The 21,802-nt window shown below is 31.3% G+C and overlaps 1 protein-coding gene across 1 annotated transcript; it reads left to right on the forward strand.

The window, feature by feature from the left end:
• The first annotated feature begins 18,972 nt into the window (after positions 1-18,972).
• On the forward strand, positions 18,973-20,526 carry LOC120085067 (uncharacterized). Its single transcript, XM_039040914.2, has one exon. The coding sequence runs from the start codon at positions 19,318-19,320 to the stop codon at positions 20,380-20,382; it is 1,065 nt and encodes a 354-aa protein (XP_038896842.1). The 5' UTR covers positions 18,973-19,317; the 3' UTR covers positions 20,383-20,526.
• Positions 20,527-21,802: the final 1,276 nt, after the last annotated feature.

A 21,802-nucleotide genomic window follows, 5' to 3' on the forward strand; every position in this document is an offset into this window, starting at 1 on the left:
CCTATGAGTAAAATGGTCACATAGAATGAAGACGATAAAACTCCCTACAACTAGTTTGGTGTTAAATGCAATTGTATAATCAACTTTGTTCAAATACTCACTTTCTAACAACAACTTCACTAGTATAATCAACTTTGTTATTTCTCATTTTGGAGGAAGTCCATCGTTGTTGACATCCATAAGTTTCTAATGACCTCCCCACCATCGGGTCATCATCTTCTCTCGGATACAGTCGTTCTATAGGCAGCTGGAAGCATTAAAGACCATATTTGATGATTTTTAATTTTTGTTTCCGTAATGTTTAGATACTGTATGTATTTGTGATTCTAGAATATTTAGGTAGAGTGTATTTGTGGTATTCGAGTTGTTTTCGAAACAGTGTATCTTTGCATTTTTGTTTCTACTTAATTTTGTTGTTTTATGATGGTTTTATCATTTACTGATTAATATTTTCTATTATATAAATTCGTTTTGTTATTTTTATAATCTTGAAATCTTTTTGTCATTTTTCAAATAAAACTTTAATATTTGCGGTTCTAATGAATATAAAAGTACTTTAATCTTGAAATCTAAACGGATGATTTCATTTTAGATGATCAAAAGTGTTTTGTTAGAAAAATCCTAATAAATATAAAAGTACTTTAAAAAACTGCGGTCCTAATGAATGTAAACGTACTCTAAAAAAACTTATATTAGTTTAACGGAGTTTTTTCAAAAATAGCCTTTAAATTATCCAAGTTTTTCAAAGTACTTTTTATTCAATTTTTTTCCTGAAAAAAAAAAAAGAAAAAGAAAAAAGCCTTTCAATGGTCTAAAATCATGCTTTTAATTGCATAGAAAAATTAACACTCAATTTGGTTACTATTTAGGGTTTGTTTCATAATATTCTCGTTTATCGTTTCTGGTTTTTGTTTCTCAATTTTTAAGAAACGGATTTATTTGATAACCGTTCTTGTTTTTTATTTCTGAAATTTGGGAAACATTCCTAAAAATGATAAATTTTGATAAACTACAAAAAGTAGTTTCTCCCTATTCCGTTTGTTTCTTTTATTTAATAAAATGTATCCTTGGTGTATTGATAATTTTGTATGTCCACAATTTTCTTCCATCTCTTGGTTGTGTATTCAAGTCCTAAGATGGACACTTTTTTTTTCTTTTCTTTTATATTTTTTCAATCTTTCATATTTTATTTATTAATTTTATGTTAAAAAAAACTGCTATTTTATATTTTATTTTAATTTTAAATTTTAAAATACTCCAATATTTAGATTTATATATTATTTTAATCTTCAAGATGCATGTTAATTTTTTTATATTTCAAATTTCAACTGCACTTTTATTTATTTTTTGTTTTTTAATATTTATTTCTTTCTATCTTTTATATTTTGTTTATTTTCTTCATTAATTTTGTTATTTACAAAAATAATTTTGTTATATTTATATTCAAATTTAATTTTGTATTTTAAAATTTTACAATATTTAGATTTATATATGTATACTAATTTATTTTTTTTATATATTTCAACTTTTGATTATTAAATTTTGCAATATGCATGTTTATATATTATCTTAATTATAATATTTTAGTATGTCTGGAATTGAGTAGATTTTTATCATATATATAAATTTTACCGATTAAGACATTCATTTACCTTAACTTTAATATTTTACAACTACGATATTTACATAATAATATAATTAAGTTGAATTTGATTTGACATTATTTAAGACAAATGACTCGAGTTAGATATGACAGTACAATTCAAATTTGGACAACATATAAAGAATAACATACAATTTGTCATTATATTTAGTTTTCATCGAGACTTACTTATATTAGATGACATAAACTTTTGATAATATATTTTTTTTATGTTTAATGTATGACATATCTTCTCTTTTTATATCATATGGTTAAAAAAAAAAAAAACAATATACTTAGATATGCAAATCATTATTAAAAAAAAAAAAAAAGACAATTTTTTAAAAAGAAAAATAAAATAGTTACTAAACGTTTTAATAGCCACTCGTCAAAAATGTTCTTTATCGAAAATAAAACCGTCTTTTACAAGTTATTGCAAAAACAATCTAAATCGTTTTAGTTAAATATTTTATTGTATTTTTTTTCGAGGCAATAATGTATTTTATTTTATTCGTATGTTTTTTTTAAAAATTTTATTATTTCTATAATATTTAATTCTCAATATGTTATACTAAATATACCGTTTTTGTTTTTGTTTTTTGTTTTCTAATGTAGATGGGTATAATAGCCGGGCCATTAACATCAATATCCAGTAACATAATCGGCCCAGCCCAACTACCGATTTTCCTGTTATATATATATATATTTTTATTAATCTTTCATATTCTGTAATTTACCGTTTGCCGTAAACGTGAAACCGATTTTCGATAGTTTTTTTCTTTTGAAAAGAAAAAATAAGTTAGACTTTTAAAATTTTATGGGTTTATATGAATTAAAACACTACTAACTATATTAATTTTAGATTTAAATGTTAAAAAAGAAAAAATTTATTTCACTTGAAATAAATGATTATTTTCCCTTGAGCTATCAAGAAGCTTTTTCATCATGTAATTATTTCAAAATAGTTAGAAAGAAATAAAGAAAGAATATTCCTGAGAAAAGAAAAATAGTAGGAATAAAAGATAACAGAAAATCAACCACATCAACGAAGTGACACAATATGGTTTAGGAATGTTCATTGTAGATGGTGGAAGGACTAAAAAGGACTCCTTTGATGCATCGACGCATAAGTTAAGTTGTGTTCGTATACAGAACCTAATGGTAGATGATTTGACTCGATGGGTGGCAAACGAGTCTCATTATTTCTGGCACCATAATTTTTCTATTTGGTTTTGCTTGTTAGTTGAGGTTGATATATATGACTTGTTGGCTTTGCAATACCTATTGTTGAATGCTTTGTTTTTTCCTAAAAAAAAAAGTTAGTAAAAAATACGAAAAAGTCTAGGTTACATTTGGAAAGAAGTAGATCACAAAGTTTGTGACATAAAATTTTAAGTTCATGTCTCATAGTTAATTAACTAAAATTAAAATTAGAGTATAAATATGGAAGAAGAAAACGACTGTCAAAGAAATTAAAGACAACATAAACTCGGTATAATTCTTATATATGACAATGAAAATGGCTTTCTTTACCTTCACCTTCTTCTTTTTAACCTTCTAAAAACTAATGCTTTCAATCGACTTCCCTCGTTCAATTTTTTTCGAAGTTTGATTTTTCATAGTCAAATAAAGTTGTTTTTTTTTTTTTTTTTTAAGAGTGTGGTTTCCCACTATTTTAACTCAAACTCAATTTTCTAAATCTAATTTTTCCTTTAATATATTTTAAATTAGATTAAAAATTTTAAAATAAAAATATAATTCACGAATGAAGTACATCCATATAAAATCTTCATTGTTCAACTAAATGACACATCATATTTTTAATTTTATTTTTATAAAAACAATAATGAAATGATGGTTTTAAAACAATCTAAAAATTTAGGGTTAAAATGAAACTTTTGATACGATTAATCACAATATTGAAGTCCAGCATAAAGGTCATAACACAATTAAAATTTACCAAAACGTTTGTGTAATGCGTACCACTATTTTAGAAGTAATTATCACGTCTTTTTTCGTTTTCATTTTAACATAAAAATTGATGGAAGAGTTAATTTGATACAAGAATCTGAACTACTTGAATTTCTTTTTTAAATAAATAGAAAAGTAAACTTAATTTATTTAATTATTTATTGAAGTCAAAGACATTTTTGGTTGGAGTCAACTTTGGGTACCAAAAACCAAAACATGCAACTATATTTGTCCTATTGCTTGCATTTATTGGTGACCCAAGTTTAATAACATCTAATTCTTTGCTTCCTAATTAAAAAAAAAAAACTTCCTACCTATAATTAAGTCGATGTGACTTTATATTTATACCTACTTTGAATTTTTCCTCCTTTTTAATAGCCATAAAACTTCACAACAATTTATTACCATGATTTTATATGAAACATATTTACACTTGGTAAGAATATGATATGACATATATGTCAATATCGAGAGTTAAAGAATCTCTTAGTATTCTTTAAATTTGTCGGTGCGTCAATATTGTATGGCCTTTTGTGAAGAATCATCTCTTTAATATTCTAAATATATATCAAGTCCTCTTTTGAAAATTTGACATGGATTCTTTTGGTTATATTATAAACTTAAGTTCATCAATTTTGAATATTATAAACCTAAACTTGTATCTATTACGTCATTGAACATTAAACTATACTTTTAGTCTAATCTTTTAGTTAATACTATTAGCCTAATGTTATAAATTTTGACATAGTTGGTATGACATAACAAATCATTGATTAAACTGAAGCTAAATTCATCTTAAAATAAAAACTAATGTTTAAGGTAGGGATGCCAAAATTCTTCGCAGATCACCGACCTGATCGGAACGAGGAATCCCGATTTGACCTAATATAGAGGACAAATCACAGATTTAAATCGAGTCCCTGGTCGAGGATGGGGCGGAGAAAGGGAGGGGATCCCCTTCTTGTCCCCAACCCAAACCAGATCTCCGTCTCATCCCGATTTTTTTAATTATATATACCGTTTTTTTATTATTTTAATTTTCTAATATAATAAATTTAATTTGTATGATTTATAATAATAAAAAAATAATATATTTTTTAATTGTTTATTTAAACAAATATATATAATAATAATACTATTTTTTTATAAAATTTACAATTTCAATGTAAATACTAAATTTAGTTAATTTTGAATGATAAAAATAATAAAATAATAAAAAAAAAGTGGAGATTTTTTTCCAGAAGGGACTCGAATCTCCGAACGAAGATTCCCCAATTCCAACCTTGACTCCCCAAAATGGAGAATAGGGTGGGAACGAAAATTAAAATCCCCACGGTGACGGGAATGCGGAGTGCATCCCCACCCCACTCTACCCCATTGTCATCCCTAATTTAATGTGCTTTTAGAGCATGATACGAACTCTTCTTGACTCCTTTTGTTTTACACCTATAAAATTCCATTCATTTCCCATCAAATCATTAAGCCAACCAAACAAAATTTGTCTACATACACTTAAAAATAATAAAAGTTACCCAACAAAAATTTTACCTTCTTTAAATTTGATTAATAAACATGCAAAAAGTTCGATTTAATTTGTCTCATTTCAAGATTGTTTGTCAATTCATACATATAACATGACGGTATTTTATATATTGACCAAGTTTATTAGCTTGCTATTTTAGAATTTAAGATGAAATTAAAAAAAAAAAATGAAAAGAAAAATCTAAGTGCATAAGAAACTGTTTGTGAACAATACGTGAGATTTAACTAACAAAGAATATTAAATTAAAATTTTCAATGTAATATATACTATACATTGAAACTAAACCAATAAATTTGCAAATTAGTTAACTGTTAAATACATTATCCTTTATTTGATTGGTCACAAATTTAAATCTCTACTAGCATATGACTCCCGTGTTTTTTTTAACTCAAGAAAACCTTATTGAAATTAACTCAAAAAGACTAAGCGACTCGTTTGGGCCAGATTGGAGTTAGGGGAAGTGGGCTAGCCCACTCCATATTTAGGGCTCCAATTACTTTTAGTTGAGGCTCCAAATATTATAACCCTAACTAGCAAACAATAAATACTGTTTTCCACCCCAAGTTTGCTACAATGATTTCTCTCATTCGTCTCTCTCTCGTCACTTTCTTCCTGCTCTTTCATTCATCGGTTCTACTCCTCATCTCCGTCATCTCCGTTGATTCCATATCTTAGATTAGGTTTTTGGTTCCTTTCATCTTTCTCATTTCTATCAATTCTTGGCCTCGTTCTTTCGTCTCACTCTTTCGGTAGGGTGTTTCAGAGGACTTCATCTTCTTCGAGGTTTTGTCCTCTCCTTTTCTCCTAAAGAGTCTGATTTTGGGTCGGTTTGATGAAACCCTACTTTATTTCGTATAACTCTTCACAGATCTATAGATATATGTTTGTTTGGTACTCCATGTCAGGGTTGATGCTCTAAATCTTAGTGGGTTATGTAGTTTGTAATTGTAATGTACAAACAGTTTATTTATTTAATAAAATCTTAGGTATTTTATTTGACATTTAGTAGCATTAACCCATAAAACCAATAAACTAAGATCCAAGGTTGTCTTCTGTAACTTGAGCATGTATATGGTGACATACAGGTGGATCATATTCAAGCGATAACCTAAACGGTTTGTAGTATATGGATAAGGCTAGGTACCTTATCCTGGTGACACTACTGTTGAGTTTTATGGCCTAAAACTCATATATAGTAAATGTTATTAATTGACCGTCATCAATAAAGAGTTGTCGATGTTGATTCAATAAATTTTATTGATTGTGTTGTATTCTATTTTGTCTCAATAACCCTAAATCCAATAAACTAACATCCAAGACTACCTTATGAGTTTTGAACTGTATGTGGATACATATAGGGATCAATGTATAAGATACAACCTAAATAGTCTATAGTATAGGGATAAGACTGGGTACCTTATCATGGTGACACTATGAATACGACCCACTTCATGTTTGATACAAATACAATGATCCAACGCATTCGTGTAGGTAACACGCGAGTGGGGGTATCCTATGCAATAAGTTTGTATAAGACCGGACCACAAAATAGTAACCACTATATGTAAAACCGTTAATAAGTTAGGTTCCTATTTCAATTCAATGACCTAGGCAATTTAGTCTTAATCCTGAGTGTATTATGAACTTCTGTTCACGAGGGATTGACCTTTTATTGGTATGGGTGAGAGTGGTCAGTTCGTCGACTCAACATGCCTACCATTTTAAGGACAAGACCGATGGGGAGCTAGGAACATAATAATATAAGATATATTTGGTCAAAATTGCATTAAAAGTCAAATTGTTGACTAGGTCAAATATACAATGGAAGTCAAATTATTGATTTTTTATTTTTGAAAGTCAAAAAGTCAAATTTACTGACTTTGGACTTTGAGAGTCAAACTTTGACCAAGTTTAAGATCATCGTAGTTTGTAAACTTTGTACACATTGTTATTAATAAAAGAAGCATTATTTTATTTGCATTTACTCATATCCAATAAACAAAGATCCATGGTTATTTTATGTAAACTTAAGCATGTATATAAGATATACAAGTAGATCATGCTTTAAGTAATAACCTAAAAGGTTTGTAATATAAGGATTAATGAGGATACCTTATCTTGGTGACACTACGGATACGACCCGCTTTATAGAGGTTTACAAGTGTTGTGACTACTACAGATGGTTTGATCCTGACCATTCATGTGAAGACATGCAAGCGGGGGTGTCCTATACAAAGAGTTTGTATAAGATCGGACCACGAGATGATTAGTCTCTTTATATAACGTCATTGATACTTGAGACTTACATCTCACTTAAACAACCATAGGTAACATGACCTTAATCCTGAGTGTTTTGGGAACTCCTGCCTTTGAGAGCAGTCCTTTGATTAGTATGGGTGAGAGTGGCCAGATTGCCAACTCCACAAGCCTACCTTTTTGGGGATTTGTCTGATTGGAGAGCTGGGAACTTAGTTAAACAAGACAAAATGCACTTCTTTCCCGAATCAGAGGTAAGTAGATAGATTGCTCCCTTAAAGGCTGATTCCGAGTCTTGAACATAGTGGCCACATCTACTCTTTGGAAGAGAGGACCCAATCATAGTAGGATTATGATTTATTGTTCATTAGAGGAATCGATGGTCTTAAGGAGTTAGATGTAACTATAGGGGCAAAACGGTAAATTGGCCCAGCTGCATTTACAAGTAATCTGTGAAGGGTTATCGCACCATTGATTGGTTGATATGGACATAGAAATATATCTGTAGTGAAGAGACTGCAGCTGTCGATCATTAGTGGAGTGCCTGACAATTAACGGATGGTGGATCTCGTGACTAAAGAGTTTAGTTAGTTATTCATGTACGGTTGGAGCTTTAAACTACAGGTCCATAAGGTCCCATTGGTAGCTTAATGGATTCAAGTTGAGAATCAGTTCTTGGGGTTAGTTTGAAGTGTTCAAATTAATAAGTGGAAATTCAATTATATATGATATAATTGGTGTGATATATGAGATACATCAAGTAGAGGATTAACGTAAATATGATTTACATTAAGTACCATAAAATAGAAAAAGAACTATGGTTTATATGTTTCATGAGATGAAATATTAAAACTATAGGTTATAATTATAATATGGTAAGTTGGTTATCATATTTATTTATAATATATTAATTATATGATAATTAATTACTTTTTCTCTAATAACTGATTGAGTGGGAGGTTATTGGTGGTTTTATGGTAACCGTGAGATAAAAGAAATTTTTTTTCCCTAAAATTAGAGTTACTACATTCAGAAAGCATTCACGGATAAGCTTAAAGGAAATCGGACATAAAGATTTCTATGAGCAACGAAATGAACGTTCTAAATTTCATTCATATATGAATATAAACAATTACAACACACAAACGGAAACATACAGGCTATGCAACATACGAAATTACAACATGCTTTTACAAGAGATCAAGGAAAATAATTCATATACCTTTGAAGACTTATCTTCAACACCCTTGATCACGAACGCTCGAACAATTAGCAATACTGCAAACCCGAATGCTTGAACACTACGACCGCAACACAACACGATCACAACAATCGCAAACACAACGAACGGCCTCCAAAAACCTCGATTATCTCGAGTTAAGTACGACACCACCACAATGGCTACCTTGGTATTCTCGATGTAAGAATCCAGAAGTGTGGGCTCTGTGTGGACTTGGTTAGAGGAAGAGATTGGATGAACAATCGTGTAAACGATTGAGCAAGTGAGAGATGACAATGTCTATCGTATAGACGATGTTGAATCATTTAACAGAAGCTATGAAATCGTTTAGCAAAAGCTCCTCGATCGTTTAGCTAATCGGCCAGCAGAGTGACTATCGTGTAAAGTCACTATACGACCATCTAGTATCTCTTCGACTATCGTTTAGTGAATCCCATACTCAATCATCAACTACTAAATTTAGGAAAACATTTTTCCTATTATCTCACGGTTACCATGAAACCACCAATAACCTCTTACTCAATTGGTTATTAGAAAAAAAGATAATTATCCAATAATTAATATTATTATAAATATATATGATAACCAACTTACCATACTATATTTATAACATATAGTTTTAATATTTCATCTCATGAAACATAGAAACCATAGCTCTTTTTCTATTTCACGGTCCTTAATGTAAATCTCATTTACATTAATCCTCCATTTGATGTATCTCATACATCATATCGATCATATCATATATAATCGAATCACCTCTTGCCAATTTGAACATTTTAAATCAACACCAAGAACTGATCCTTAACTTGAATCCATTGAGTTACCAAGTGGACCTTATGGATCTGTAGCTCGAAACTCCAACGGTACGTGAATAACTAACTAAACTCTTTAGTCACGGGATCCACCATCTGTTAACTGCCAGGCACTCCACTAAAGACCGACAATTGAACTCTCCTTACTACAGATATATTATGTGTCCATATCAACCGATCAACAGTGGGATAACCCTTCACAGATCGCTCGTAAGTATAACTGGGCCAATAACCATTATGCCCCTGTAGTTACATCTAACTCCTTAAGTACCACTTATCCTTCTAATGAACATAAGTCATAGTACTACTATAATTGAGCCTTCTCTTCCAAAGAGAAGTTGTGGCCACTATGTTTCAAGCCCCGAAATCAGCCCTTAAGGAAGCAATCTATCTACTTACCCCTGTTTCGAGGAAGGAGTGAATTTCATCTTGTGTAACTGAGTTCCCAACTCCCAAACCAGACAAGTCCCCAAAAAGGTTGGCATGTTGAGTTGGCAATCTGGCCACCGTCACCCATACTAAACAAAGGACCGCCCGCAAAGGTAGGAGTTCCCAAAACACTCAGGATTGAGGTCATGTCAACTATGGTCGTTTAGGTGAGATGTAAGTCTCCAGTATCAACGACGTTATATACAGAGACGAATCATCTCGTGGTCCGGTCTTATACAAACTCTTTGCATAGGACAACCCCGCTCGCATATCTCCACATGAATGGTCAGGATCTACCATCTGTAGTAGTTCACAACACTTACAAACCTCTATAAAACGAGCCGTATTCGTAGTGTCACCATGATCAGGTATCCTTTCTTAATTCTTATACTACAGACCTATTTAGGTTATCACTTAAGGCATGATCCACTTATATATCTCATATACATGTTTAAGTTTACATATGATAACCATAGAGTTTTGTTTATTGGATATGAGTAAATGCTAGACAAAATAACTGTTATTTTGTTCATAACATTGAGTATATATTACAAACTACGAGACTCCGGGAGAATTAGAACACCAATCCCAATAAAGCTATCAAGTGAAAGTGTTTCACTAAGCGATAGTGTTCAGAGACTAAATGATCGTGTAGCTTTGACCATACGATAGTCTTTCAACTGATCGTAGATAAACGATCGAGTGGCATAGTCTATACGATAGGCTGCCATTTACTAAACGATCAAGCATATCGTTTATACAATAGATAACTGCTTATCTCCTACTTGCTCGATCGTCTACTCGATCGTTGTCCTCCAGTCCCTTTCTCAAGCCAAGATCACACAGAGCCCACAACTTCTGGATTCTCACACCGAGAAAACCAAGGTAACCATTGTGGTGGTGTCCTCACTCACTTCGTGGATCGAGTTAGACTCGATTGATTCGTGGAGGCTACGTTTATTGTGTTCGTGTTGTACCGATCGTTGTGTTCGAGCATTGCTATTCTTGGACGCTTGAAGATTGATCAAGGGTTTCGTGAAGAATATTTCTTCAAAGGTATGCATACTCTATCCCTTGATTCTATTGAAGCATGCTGTAATTTTTTGTTGTGCATGACCTGTTAGTTTTCGTTCTTAGACTGTAATTGATTGTGTTCACTCGAATGAAATTTGGAATGATCTCTTTCCTGCTCATGGAAATCCCCATGCTTGGTTTCCTTCAGATCCAACATTTGTGAGTAGAAAATACCAATTTTTGCATGGCTAAGTGTTGTCCTCATTTGAAGCACTTGTCCCACTAAATCCCACTTTTTGAGTTAGTGGATTTTTTAGTTTCAAATTCTCATCAAGCTCAAATTTTCATGTTTTCATGTAATGATCGTTAAAAGGAGTGTTTAATGCTTTTAAAGATCTCTTGGCCGTAGTGGGTTTAGATGAGATTATGTGATAATTTCATCCATTTTCCTCTCAAAGCTTTAGCTTTTTCCTCTCCAAATTATCACCGGATTCCACCATCCCATTCTAAGGTCAGAGAATAGTCAGGAAGACTCTCGTGGTGGTCTACGAACCGTTCGTGAGGAGATTGGAGCTGATTCAGAGAAGATTCAAATACTACAAATGTTGTATTCTTTTCCTCTTTTACTTGTTTGATTACTTGCATGCTTATCTATATAATTAATCTAATTAGAGTACTTTAGATCCATTTTTCTTCTGCTGTGCATGTGTTCGTTCCATCAATAGGATCGTTCTAGGAGCTCAAGAATCTTTAAAGGTAAGAATGGTTCTTCCTTCTTATTTCCCGTCATCAAAAGCATGCCTATAATGTGTTTATTTTTTTACATTTTGTTTTAGAACACTGTTTTTGTTTCTTGAAAAATCGGTTAGTGAGATGCAAGATGTAGTTGTTAATTGTTGTATAGTGCTACAAATGATTTGATCTTGATCATTCATGTGGAAAGATGTGAGCGGGAATGTTCTATACAAAGAGTTTGTATAAGACCAGACCACGAAATGAATAGTCTCACTATATAACACCGTTGATAAAAGAGACTTACATTTCAATAGGATGATCATAAGTGACTTGACTTAAATCCTGAGTGAGTTATGAACTCTTACCTATGAAAGCGGTCCTTTAATTTTCATGGGTAAGAGTGGCCAATTTACTGGCTCAATATGCCTACCATTTTGGAGATTTGTCTAATTGAGGAGTTGGGAACGCAACTACACAAGAAGAAATTCACTCTTTCTCTATAGATAGAGTAAGTAGAGAAATTTCTCCCTTAAAGGTTGATTTCGAGGTTTGAACAATGTGACACCACACCATCTCCTAGCCTGAGAGGGTTTTGGTCATAGTTGGATTATAACTTATTATTCATTAGAGGGATCAATGGTACTTGAGGAGTTAGATGTAATTACAGGGGCAAAATGATAATTTTGGCCCACCTGTACTTACGAGCAATTTGTGAAGAATCAACGCACCGTTGATTGGTTATATCCAATGTACACGAAAATATATCTGTAGTGCAAAGAATGCAATTGTCGGTCTTTAATGGAGTGATTGACAGTTAATAGAAATTGGTTAATTAATTAAAGAGTTAAATTAACTAAGTACCATTGGAGCTTCAATCTATAGGTTCATAAGGTCCTTTTGATAGCTCAACTGGGATTGATGAGAATTGAATTAATTTTGGATTAATTTATGATATAATTAATATAATGTATTTGATACATTATAGTATAAAGTTTTATTTGAGAGGAAATAATTATTTGAATATGATTCTAATATTTAATTATATGAATGTGATTCATATAAATACTATAAGTTAAATTTAATATGAATTTGATTCATATTAAATACTATAGGTTAAGTGAGAAAATAATAATCTATAGGTTATATCATATATGATATGATATAAACTATAGATTATGTGTTATATTTGAAATAATATAAGATTTGTTATATATATTAAAGTAGTTAATCTATACATATATATATATATATATATATATATATATATATATATATATATATATATTATATATATATATATTCATATTATATTAAATTTATTTTTGAATTTAATATTAAATAATGGGGAAGGAGTTATAACTCCATCAACCCACTTCTCTCGTTTAAACGTGTTACAGGCAGAGAGATTTATTTCATTCATTTTCTTCTTCACATAAGTGGTTCTCCTTAAATTTTTTACATAGAAAGAACTCTCTGCAAACTCTCATCTCAAGGAACCAAAAATCCCTCTCTTCCAAATTAAAGCGAAGCCCACCCCTCTCATTGATTCTCATCCTCCAAGAATACAGAGGTAACCCGTTAGTGGTGTCTTGTTGCATAGTACGTGGTCTTCAAGGAAGAATACTGTTTGTTGTGTTCGTGTAGTGTGTAGGGGTGAAATCGTGAAGATTTTTAGTCTTCGAGAGTAAGTAAAAGACTCTCCCTTTGTTTCTCTCTTTGTACTGTGTAAATGCATGCTGTTGGATAATGTTTATCGCACATAAGTTTCCGTGATTTGTCATTGTTCTATAAAATTAAATTAAGAGACAAGATACATATCACGTTTCCGCACGGTTTTCCGAATCTTCACTCCAAATGCACGCTTTCCTCAAGATCTGAACCCGTCTAGTCTGACTTCCTCTTTCTCCTTGTCGTTCCAAATGCTTCCTTTCCTTTTTCCTCTTACCGCTTCAAATGAAAGATCCTCTTGCCGCTCCAAATGAAGGATCCCCTTTATTGCTTTGTTCGGTCTTGCATGGTGGGGGTTGAAGGTTCTCTTTTGGAGTTTGGTAGGGGTTAAAGGATGCATACTGGAGTTTGGTAGGGGGATAAGGTAAAAAATTTGTTTTTCTTCCTTTCGCAGCAAATGATGAGGATTTTTTTTTTTTGTAAGCATTAGATTAAACTTTTTTACATGTTTTGAATTTGAATGCAACATATTTGCTCTTGTATGTTCACTCTCGACTTCTGCTTCTCATTTTACGTTCTTTGTTTCACATTACTATGACGTTTTGTGCATCTTTTGGTTTCTGAAACAACATTACTGGGCTCTGTATGAATGCTGGTTGGTCTCTAATTTCCAGTTCATATGCTTCACTTCATATTACCATGAAGTTTTGTGTATCTTTTGATTTATAATACACATTATTGGTCCATGTGTGTCAATTGTAGGTCTCTATTTTCAGTTTATTAGTCCATATATGTCAATTGTAAGTCTCTGATTTTCGGTTTATGTGCTTCATTTCACATTAGCATAAACTTTTGTGCATCTTTCGATTTCTAATGCACATTATTAGTCTTTGTATTTCTATTGTTGGTGTCTGATTTTCAATTCATTTACTTCATTGCACATTGCCTTGAGTGAAATGATATCTTTTGGTTTCTGATTTTACATTATTGATTTTTGTATATGCATTATTGTTTTCTGATTTACTAGTATTCACGATATATTCTGAAATTCGAATTTCAATGAATGAATTTCATATCTTTGAGGTTGAATCCTATTCCTATTTACTGTTTTTTTTTTTAAAAAGTAGATTCATTCACAATGATTGGTCAATCCTCTGTTTTGTAGGCCTAATTTTTTCATTGTACATTGATTGATAATAGTACTTTTATACTATTTATTTAGTTGATTGGGTTTTCATATTTAGGAATATCTTCGTCAAGGATAAAGCTACAGGAGCACGGTTAGAGACCTATCCAGACGTTGGGACTAATGTGTTGGGATTAGTGTCCTAAATCTCTCTTGTATTCTTGTAGTTTGTAAAATCTATATAAACAAATTGTTATCATCAAAATAATTGTTATTTTATGAGCATACACTCAATCCAATAAATAAAGATCCTAGGTTATTTTATGTAATTTAAACATGTATGTAAAAACATACAGGTGGATCATGTTTAAATGATAATCTAAATGGTCTGTAGTTGTTGGATAAGCATGGGTACCTTATTCTGGTGACACTACGGATAAAACCTGTTTTGTAGATATTACAAGTATTGTAAAGTGCTACAAATGATCTGACACTGATCATTCATGTGGAGACATGTGAGCAAGGGTATCGTATACAAAGAGTTTGTATAAGATCGAGCCACAAAATGACTAGTCTCATTATATAACGTTGTTAATAATAGAGACTTACATTTCACTAGGATGACCATAGGTGACATGACTTGAATCTTGATGAGTTGTGAACTCCTGCTTATGAAGGCGGTTATTGGATTTGCATAGACGAGAGTGGCCAGATGACTGACTCAATATGCCTACCATTTTGGGGATTCATCTGATAGGGGAGTTAGGAACACAATTACACAAGACGGAATTCACTTCTTCCCTGATGTCGGGGTAAGTAGATAAATTGCTCCCTTAAGGGTTGATTTCGAGGCTTGAAAATGTGGCGTCACACTTTCTCTTTGCCCGAGAAGGATTTGGTCATAGTTGGACAATGACTTTGTTCATTAGAAGGATCAATGGAACTTAAGGAGTTAGATGTAACTAGGGGCAAAATGGTAATTTTGGCTCAACTGTACTTACAAGAAATTTGTGAAGGATCATAACACTGTTGACTGGTTATATCCAATTGACACAGAAATATATTTGTAGTGCGAAGAGTGCAGCTGACGATTTTTAATGGAGTGACCGACAGTTAATGAATGTTGAATAATTTAATTAAAGGAGTTTAATTAATTGTTCAAGTACCATTGAAGCTTCAATTTACAGGTTCATAAGGTCCCATCTGTAGCTCAACAAGGATTATTGATAATTAATTTTGGATTAATTTGAATTATTCAAATTAACTGAAAGAATTAATTATATATGATATAATTAATTTAATTAATTATATGTGATAGAATTAATATAATGTATTCAATACATTATAACATAAAGTTGAATTTGAGAGGAATTAAATATATGAATATGATTCAAATATTAATTATATAGATGAAAGATTAATATAATTAAATTTAGTGTAAATGTGATTTATACTAAATACCATGAATGATTGAGAGAAATAAAAACTATAGGTTATATTGTATTTGATGCAAAATAAAACTATTGGTTATATGTTATATTTGATTTAACATATAGTTATATATAAATATGATAAGTTAGTTATTATATATATGTATTTATATATTTATATTTAATTTAATTTTCAATTAAATTAATTGAGGGAGTTATGAAAATAAGTCTCCCCCTATTTTTCTATCTAACAATCGTGTGGCAAAAGTGGATGGGAGTGATTTTTTATTTTTTTTCTTTGTCTTCTTCACAGGAGAGAGTGTCTCTCTGTGAGTTTCTTTGAAATAACTCCTAAGTACACAGAGAGGAAAAAAAAAAATTCTTCTTCATCTCTCAAATTCCTCCTCCCTCTTCCAAAAAGAAGTAGAGCTCACACCTCCTGCCAGTTCTCTATACAAAAAAGAATACAGAAGGCTCCGCTTGGTGGTGGCCATTTAGGTTTTTGGAGATCAAAGTGTTCGTGACAGATCGAGGAGGGATTTCGTGAAGAATTTGTTCTTCAAGGGTAAGTGGTATTTCTTCCCTAATTCCCTCTTTCTCAAAAGCATGTTGTAAAATTTATGGCTTTGCATAATTGTAGGTTCCGTAAATTTTCATTATGTGAAAATCGAAATTGGGACAATCCTGCTTCCATTCGAACTTCACAGTTCCTCATAATGTGCCAAACCATATGAATGATGGTGTCCCCATTGGTGTATCACAGGATTTGAACATCCCCATGATGTCTAATTAGGGAATGGACATGTCCCAGGATGGGATGCGTGAAACGCATACTGGTCGAAGAACTAAAAAAGGAAATGATTTGAGATGAAGTAAGAGGAAGCGAAGTTGATATCAATCTTAAACGTCAGAGATTGTTAGGAATGTAATGGACTTTGCAAATAACCAGTTGAAGGCGATTGTAGAATGGCTAAAAAAGATGTTGCAACAGAGGTCGAACTGCGTGCAGAAGTCATGAGCCAACTCCAAGATATTTCTGAATTGTATAACCGACAGAGGGTGAACCTTATGCAAATCATATTCTGCAATGTGCAAGATACAGACAGCTTTTTATATGTTCCCACAGTCCTGAAGTTGGATTATTGTAACCTCTTCCTTCAAGAGAATGTTTGATCAACCTGAGTTTTGGGCTACTTTTTGATAATGAGCATTATTTTGTTTCAATTATGCATTTAAGTTTGTAGTAGATTTGGTATGTAATCTTGGTGGCCAATATTTTAATCATGCAATCACGAGTTAGATATTTTGTTTTAGATTTTTTTTGTACCTCCAAAAAAATAGAGCTTTACATATGTAACACATGAATTGCATCCTGAAATAATGTACTTTTTTTAAAAAAAAAAAAATATTTTGTCCATGTTAACTAAGATAACTCCCAAAATGACAAAAAAAAATGTTAGCTTTTAACATGCATTAAAATCCAATTAATTTTGTATTAATTGATGGAACATATAGTTTTAATTATATTTTCAAAATATGATAGTTCATGTGCATAATTATTTGTATTATAAAAAATAATAGTTTAAAAAATTACACACAATCTAAAATAACCTACATTGAAATTAATAATTTAGACTATAATAACCTAACTTGCACTCCAAACACAACTAAAATACTATGTACCCCAAACACAGACTATTATAAATCAGACTATAATAATCTATATCCCAACACAAACTATAATAACACAAAGTTTATTATAACCCACATACTATAATAATCTATTATATGCCCCAAACGCCTTCAAAGTGAAACTTTTAAGACGACAACACAATAAATATATTGAAAACATTACATCAAATTTTCAATGACATTTCTATATATTCATGAGTTCCATGTTGATATGAGGCTGAATTTACATTTCCATTATGCCACAAAAAGTATATAGAAAAACAAAAAAATGCCACTAACGTGAATATAAAATAATAATAAACATTTTAACTTATTAAAAAAAACATAAAAGGCTTATTTATTAATTTACATAATTTATTTGAATTATTTGTTTTTTTAATAGTTTAGAAATATTCATTAATGTTAAAATTTTGTCAATATTTTTATCAACATTTTTAATTTCGACATTGTCATTTAGTTGACATTTTAAACCTTGATTATAAGTGGGACTAATGATGAGATGCAACCTAAGTTTCATCTTTACACAGTAAAAATAAAATAAGAAATAATTTGATTTTCTTTTACAAAAATTGGCACATGACAATAATTGAACAATTTGGCTGCCCAAATTATAAATAAGCACAATTTATGAACTATGAGTATAATTATAATGGAACAATTTGACGGTCCAAATTGCACCCAAATATAATATAAATAACTTTAAAAATGAGTAAATAATAAAATAACTAAGTTTTAAAAGTCTGAAACCATAAACACCACTTCTATAAATATTTTTGTGATAGGTAATAATTAGGTGCATACCAGATATCATCTATCTCTATGCATCTCACTCACATTATACACAAAAAAAAAAATAATTAAAATATTTTTGTAAGCAAAAATGGCCGATAAATTTTTGTTGAATAATTTAGTGGGATACATAGATGTTGATCAAGATGTACCTAAATAGGGGTGTTCAAAAAACCCAATGACCTGAAAAAACCGATCAACTCAATCCAACCCGTGTGGTTTGGGTTGGGTTATCACGGGTTGGGTTGGGTTCAAATAAATGAAAATTTTATGGGTTGGGTTGGGTTGGTTCATGGGTTCGCCTAATATAATTCAAACCAACCCGAATCAATCCAAATTTATTATTAACTTTAAAATATATTTTTTTATTACTCATAACACAATTATTTATACATATATTGATTTTAATTTTATTTAATTTCAATATTTTTTTAAAATAATTTATTCTTCAACAACTCTCAAAATTAGTTTTTTTGCATTTTAAAAAGAAAATTTTCACTATATAAATTGAAATTGAGTTGTTAATCTTAATTCAATGTATGAAAATAATTAAATAATATTTTTACATATTTACGTTTTGCTTATTTTTAGAATAAAATTTTAAATAAATTACCCGATTAACCCAAACCAATCCAACCCAAATATTTCATAGTTGGGTTGGATTCATTTTTTAATTAGGTTTATTTGGGTTAAAAAATTTACAATCAGGTTGGATCCGAAAAGTTTTCCTTCCAACCCAGCCCAACGAACACCTCTATACCTAGATATCTTTTTTTCATATATAAAATAAATAATAATAAAAATAATTGTGGTAAACAAATAATAAAATAACTAAGTTTAAAAAGTCCCATCCAAGGGATTGGTCTAATAATAGTAAGGCGAGTGATATTGGCAGCGGCAGCCGCAGGGGACTGCCTTCCTTCATTTCCAAATCTCTGCAAATTTCACTTCTCAAATTTCCCCTCCAATGTCGGCCGCCTTCTCTTCCTGCTTCCGCCCATCCTCCGGCCACCACCGCCATCGTCGCCGTTGCCGCTCTTCCTCCTCAATTTCCGGCTGCCCTAATCTCACCACCTGCATTTACCACACCAATTTCGCTCTCTTTTCCCTCTCTTGGTCTCAATCCCTCTTCTCTCACTCCCTTCTCCTTCACTTCCATCAAAACCCTAATCCATTTGATTCACCTCTAAATCTTTCTTCTTCTTCTTCTTCTTCTTCTTCTTCAATCTCTTTTCGCCTCCTTATCAGACCTCTAATTCCACGGAACAAGCACGGCTCTGAGAAGCTTTCTGACAGCATCCATGTCTTCTGGGACCTTCGCCGAGCCCGTTTCTCATCCTCGCCCGAACCCGATTCTGGATTCTTCATCGCCGTCGTCGTTGACGGTGAAATGACGCTTCTCGTCGGCGATATGATCAACGAAGCCTCCACGAAGATCAGAGCGGCTAAACCGCCCCGAATTCCCCAAACCCTAATTCTCAAAAGGGAACATGTAATCGCCCACAAAATCTACACCACGAAGGCAAAATTCGCCGGTCAAATCCGAGAAATCGAAATCGATTGCGGCTTCTCCAACTACAACGACGACGAATTGGGACTCTCGTTCAGTGTTGATGGAAAAAAGGTTCTAGAAATCAAGCGGCTGAAATGGAAGTTTAGGGGAAATGAAAGAATCGAAGTCGCCGGAGTTCCAATGGATGTGTATTGGGATGTCTATAATTGGGTTTTCGAATTGGAGAAAGAAAACAGAGGAAATGCAGTGTTTATGTTCAGATTCGAAGAGGAAGACAAAGAACAGAGCAATCCAGTGGGGCGACAGCAGAATTGGAATCTAGGATTGAACGAATTGGAGTGGAGAAGGATGAGAAGTAGCTTATCCTCATCATCGGTTTCAGTCTCGATGTCGACGTCGTCCGTCGGATCGTCCGCCGGAGCTAGTTCCTCAGTTATGGAGTGGGCTAACAGTGAAGATAGCGATCAAATTGGAGCACCATTGGGATTTTCTCTACTAATATACGCTTGGAGAAGGTGAAATTAACAGATCATAGGTACAAATTACAAGAAATCTTTAATTATCATTACAGTTGATTCATTGTTTTCCCAAAATTCTTCTGTTTAATCTGTTACATAAAGAGTATGAATGAAAGTTTTAGTGGTGATTCCGTTTGGAAGTTTAGCTTTGGATTCTGTTTGAGGGAATTTGGAAGTTTAGAGAGAGGACAAAAAAGGCAATGAGTCTGTGTCGTCTTCCTGTTTGAATGGGGACAAGTAAAATGTATAATGAAACTGAATCTGAAAGTGGGAGATGAAGATGATGGATTCCATTCAAGTTAGTTCCGTTGGGAACAGTGAAGATGAAGATGAAGATGGGGAAACTGAGGAAAGTTTGATGAAATAAAACCACAGAAAAAGTCGGGAGAAACAAATTGTTTTAGGTGTAAATTATAACGTTACAAATTATATATTCATATTTTTAAAAATATAAAAGTTTCAAAAATTATTTATCCAAAATAACAAAATTTTAATTTTTTTTATTGAGTTAATGATAGAAACTAAGTTCATTAGTTTGACATTTTTTTATGATTATCATTTTTAAAAAAAAGATTTTTTTTTTTTTTTTTAAAAAAAAAAAAAATTGAATAGATGCATGTGTAGGCCTAACAACTATTGTTAAATTATAATTCCCCCAACTTTTCTTTTATTTCATTCTGGTTTGTGTTAGTTACCTATATCTGTAATTATCAGAATATAAAATTTTTAAATAGAAAATATCAATTTATACATCTAGATGGAAAGGAGTTGGATGAATTAGAAATTTGAACTAATAAGTGTATTAATGTAAGGTTCCGTTTGAGGCTGCATTTTAAAATAACGGGGCTTTTAGAAAAATCAAATAGGAAAATAAGTAAATTAGTATTTGGTAAATTTCAGCTAAAATTTGAAAAAATATGTTAGAGGGTTTGGTAAATAAATATAAAAACGTCTTATTTTAAATATAATAATTAAAATAGATTTATAATAATTTTTTTTTTAAGAAAATGTAATTTAAAATTGTAAATAATTGTTTGTTATAGATTAAATTTTAAATATTGAAGAAAATAGGTTTATTTAAAAAAAATTAATATGGTATTTTTTTAAAAAAAATGATGCATTTAACTCATGAAAAATAGAAAATAGATATGATCAGGTGTGAACAACATAAATATATAAAATAAAAATTCTTTTTAAAGTATAAAATTAAAAATTAAATATTAATTAAAAATTCTATATGATTGAGAATCTAAAAGCTAAAAGGACACTGCTCTGAACTTGAAATTATCATATTTTTAAAAGTGATTTTAACGGCTAAAGCAATGTCAAATTTAGCCTAAATCATTAAGTTTAGTAGGTATATCCTTGTGTACCTTTTGTTATATTTCGTTTGAACTCTAATGTGAGACTTATAATTTTAA

Source organism: Benincasa hispida, chromosome 9 (genome assembly GCF_027475165.1).
Source record: "Benincasa hispida cultivar pf3 chromosome 9, pf3_genome.v1.1, whole genome shotgun sequence".
Taxonomy (NCBI): domain Eukaryota; kingdom Viridiplantae; phylum Streptophyta; class Magnoliopsida; order Cucurbitales; family Cucurbitaceae; genus Benincasa; species Benincasa hispida.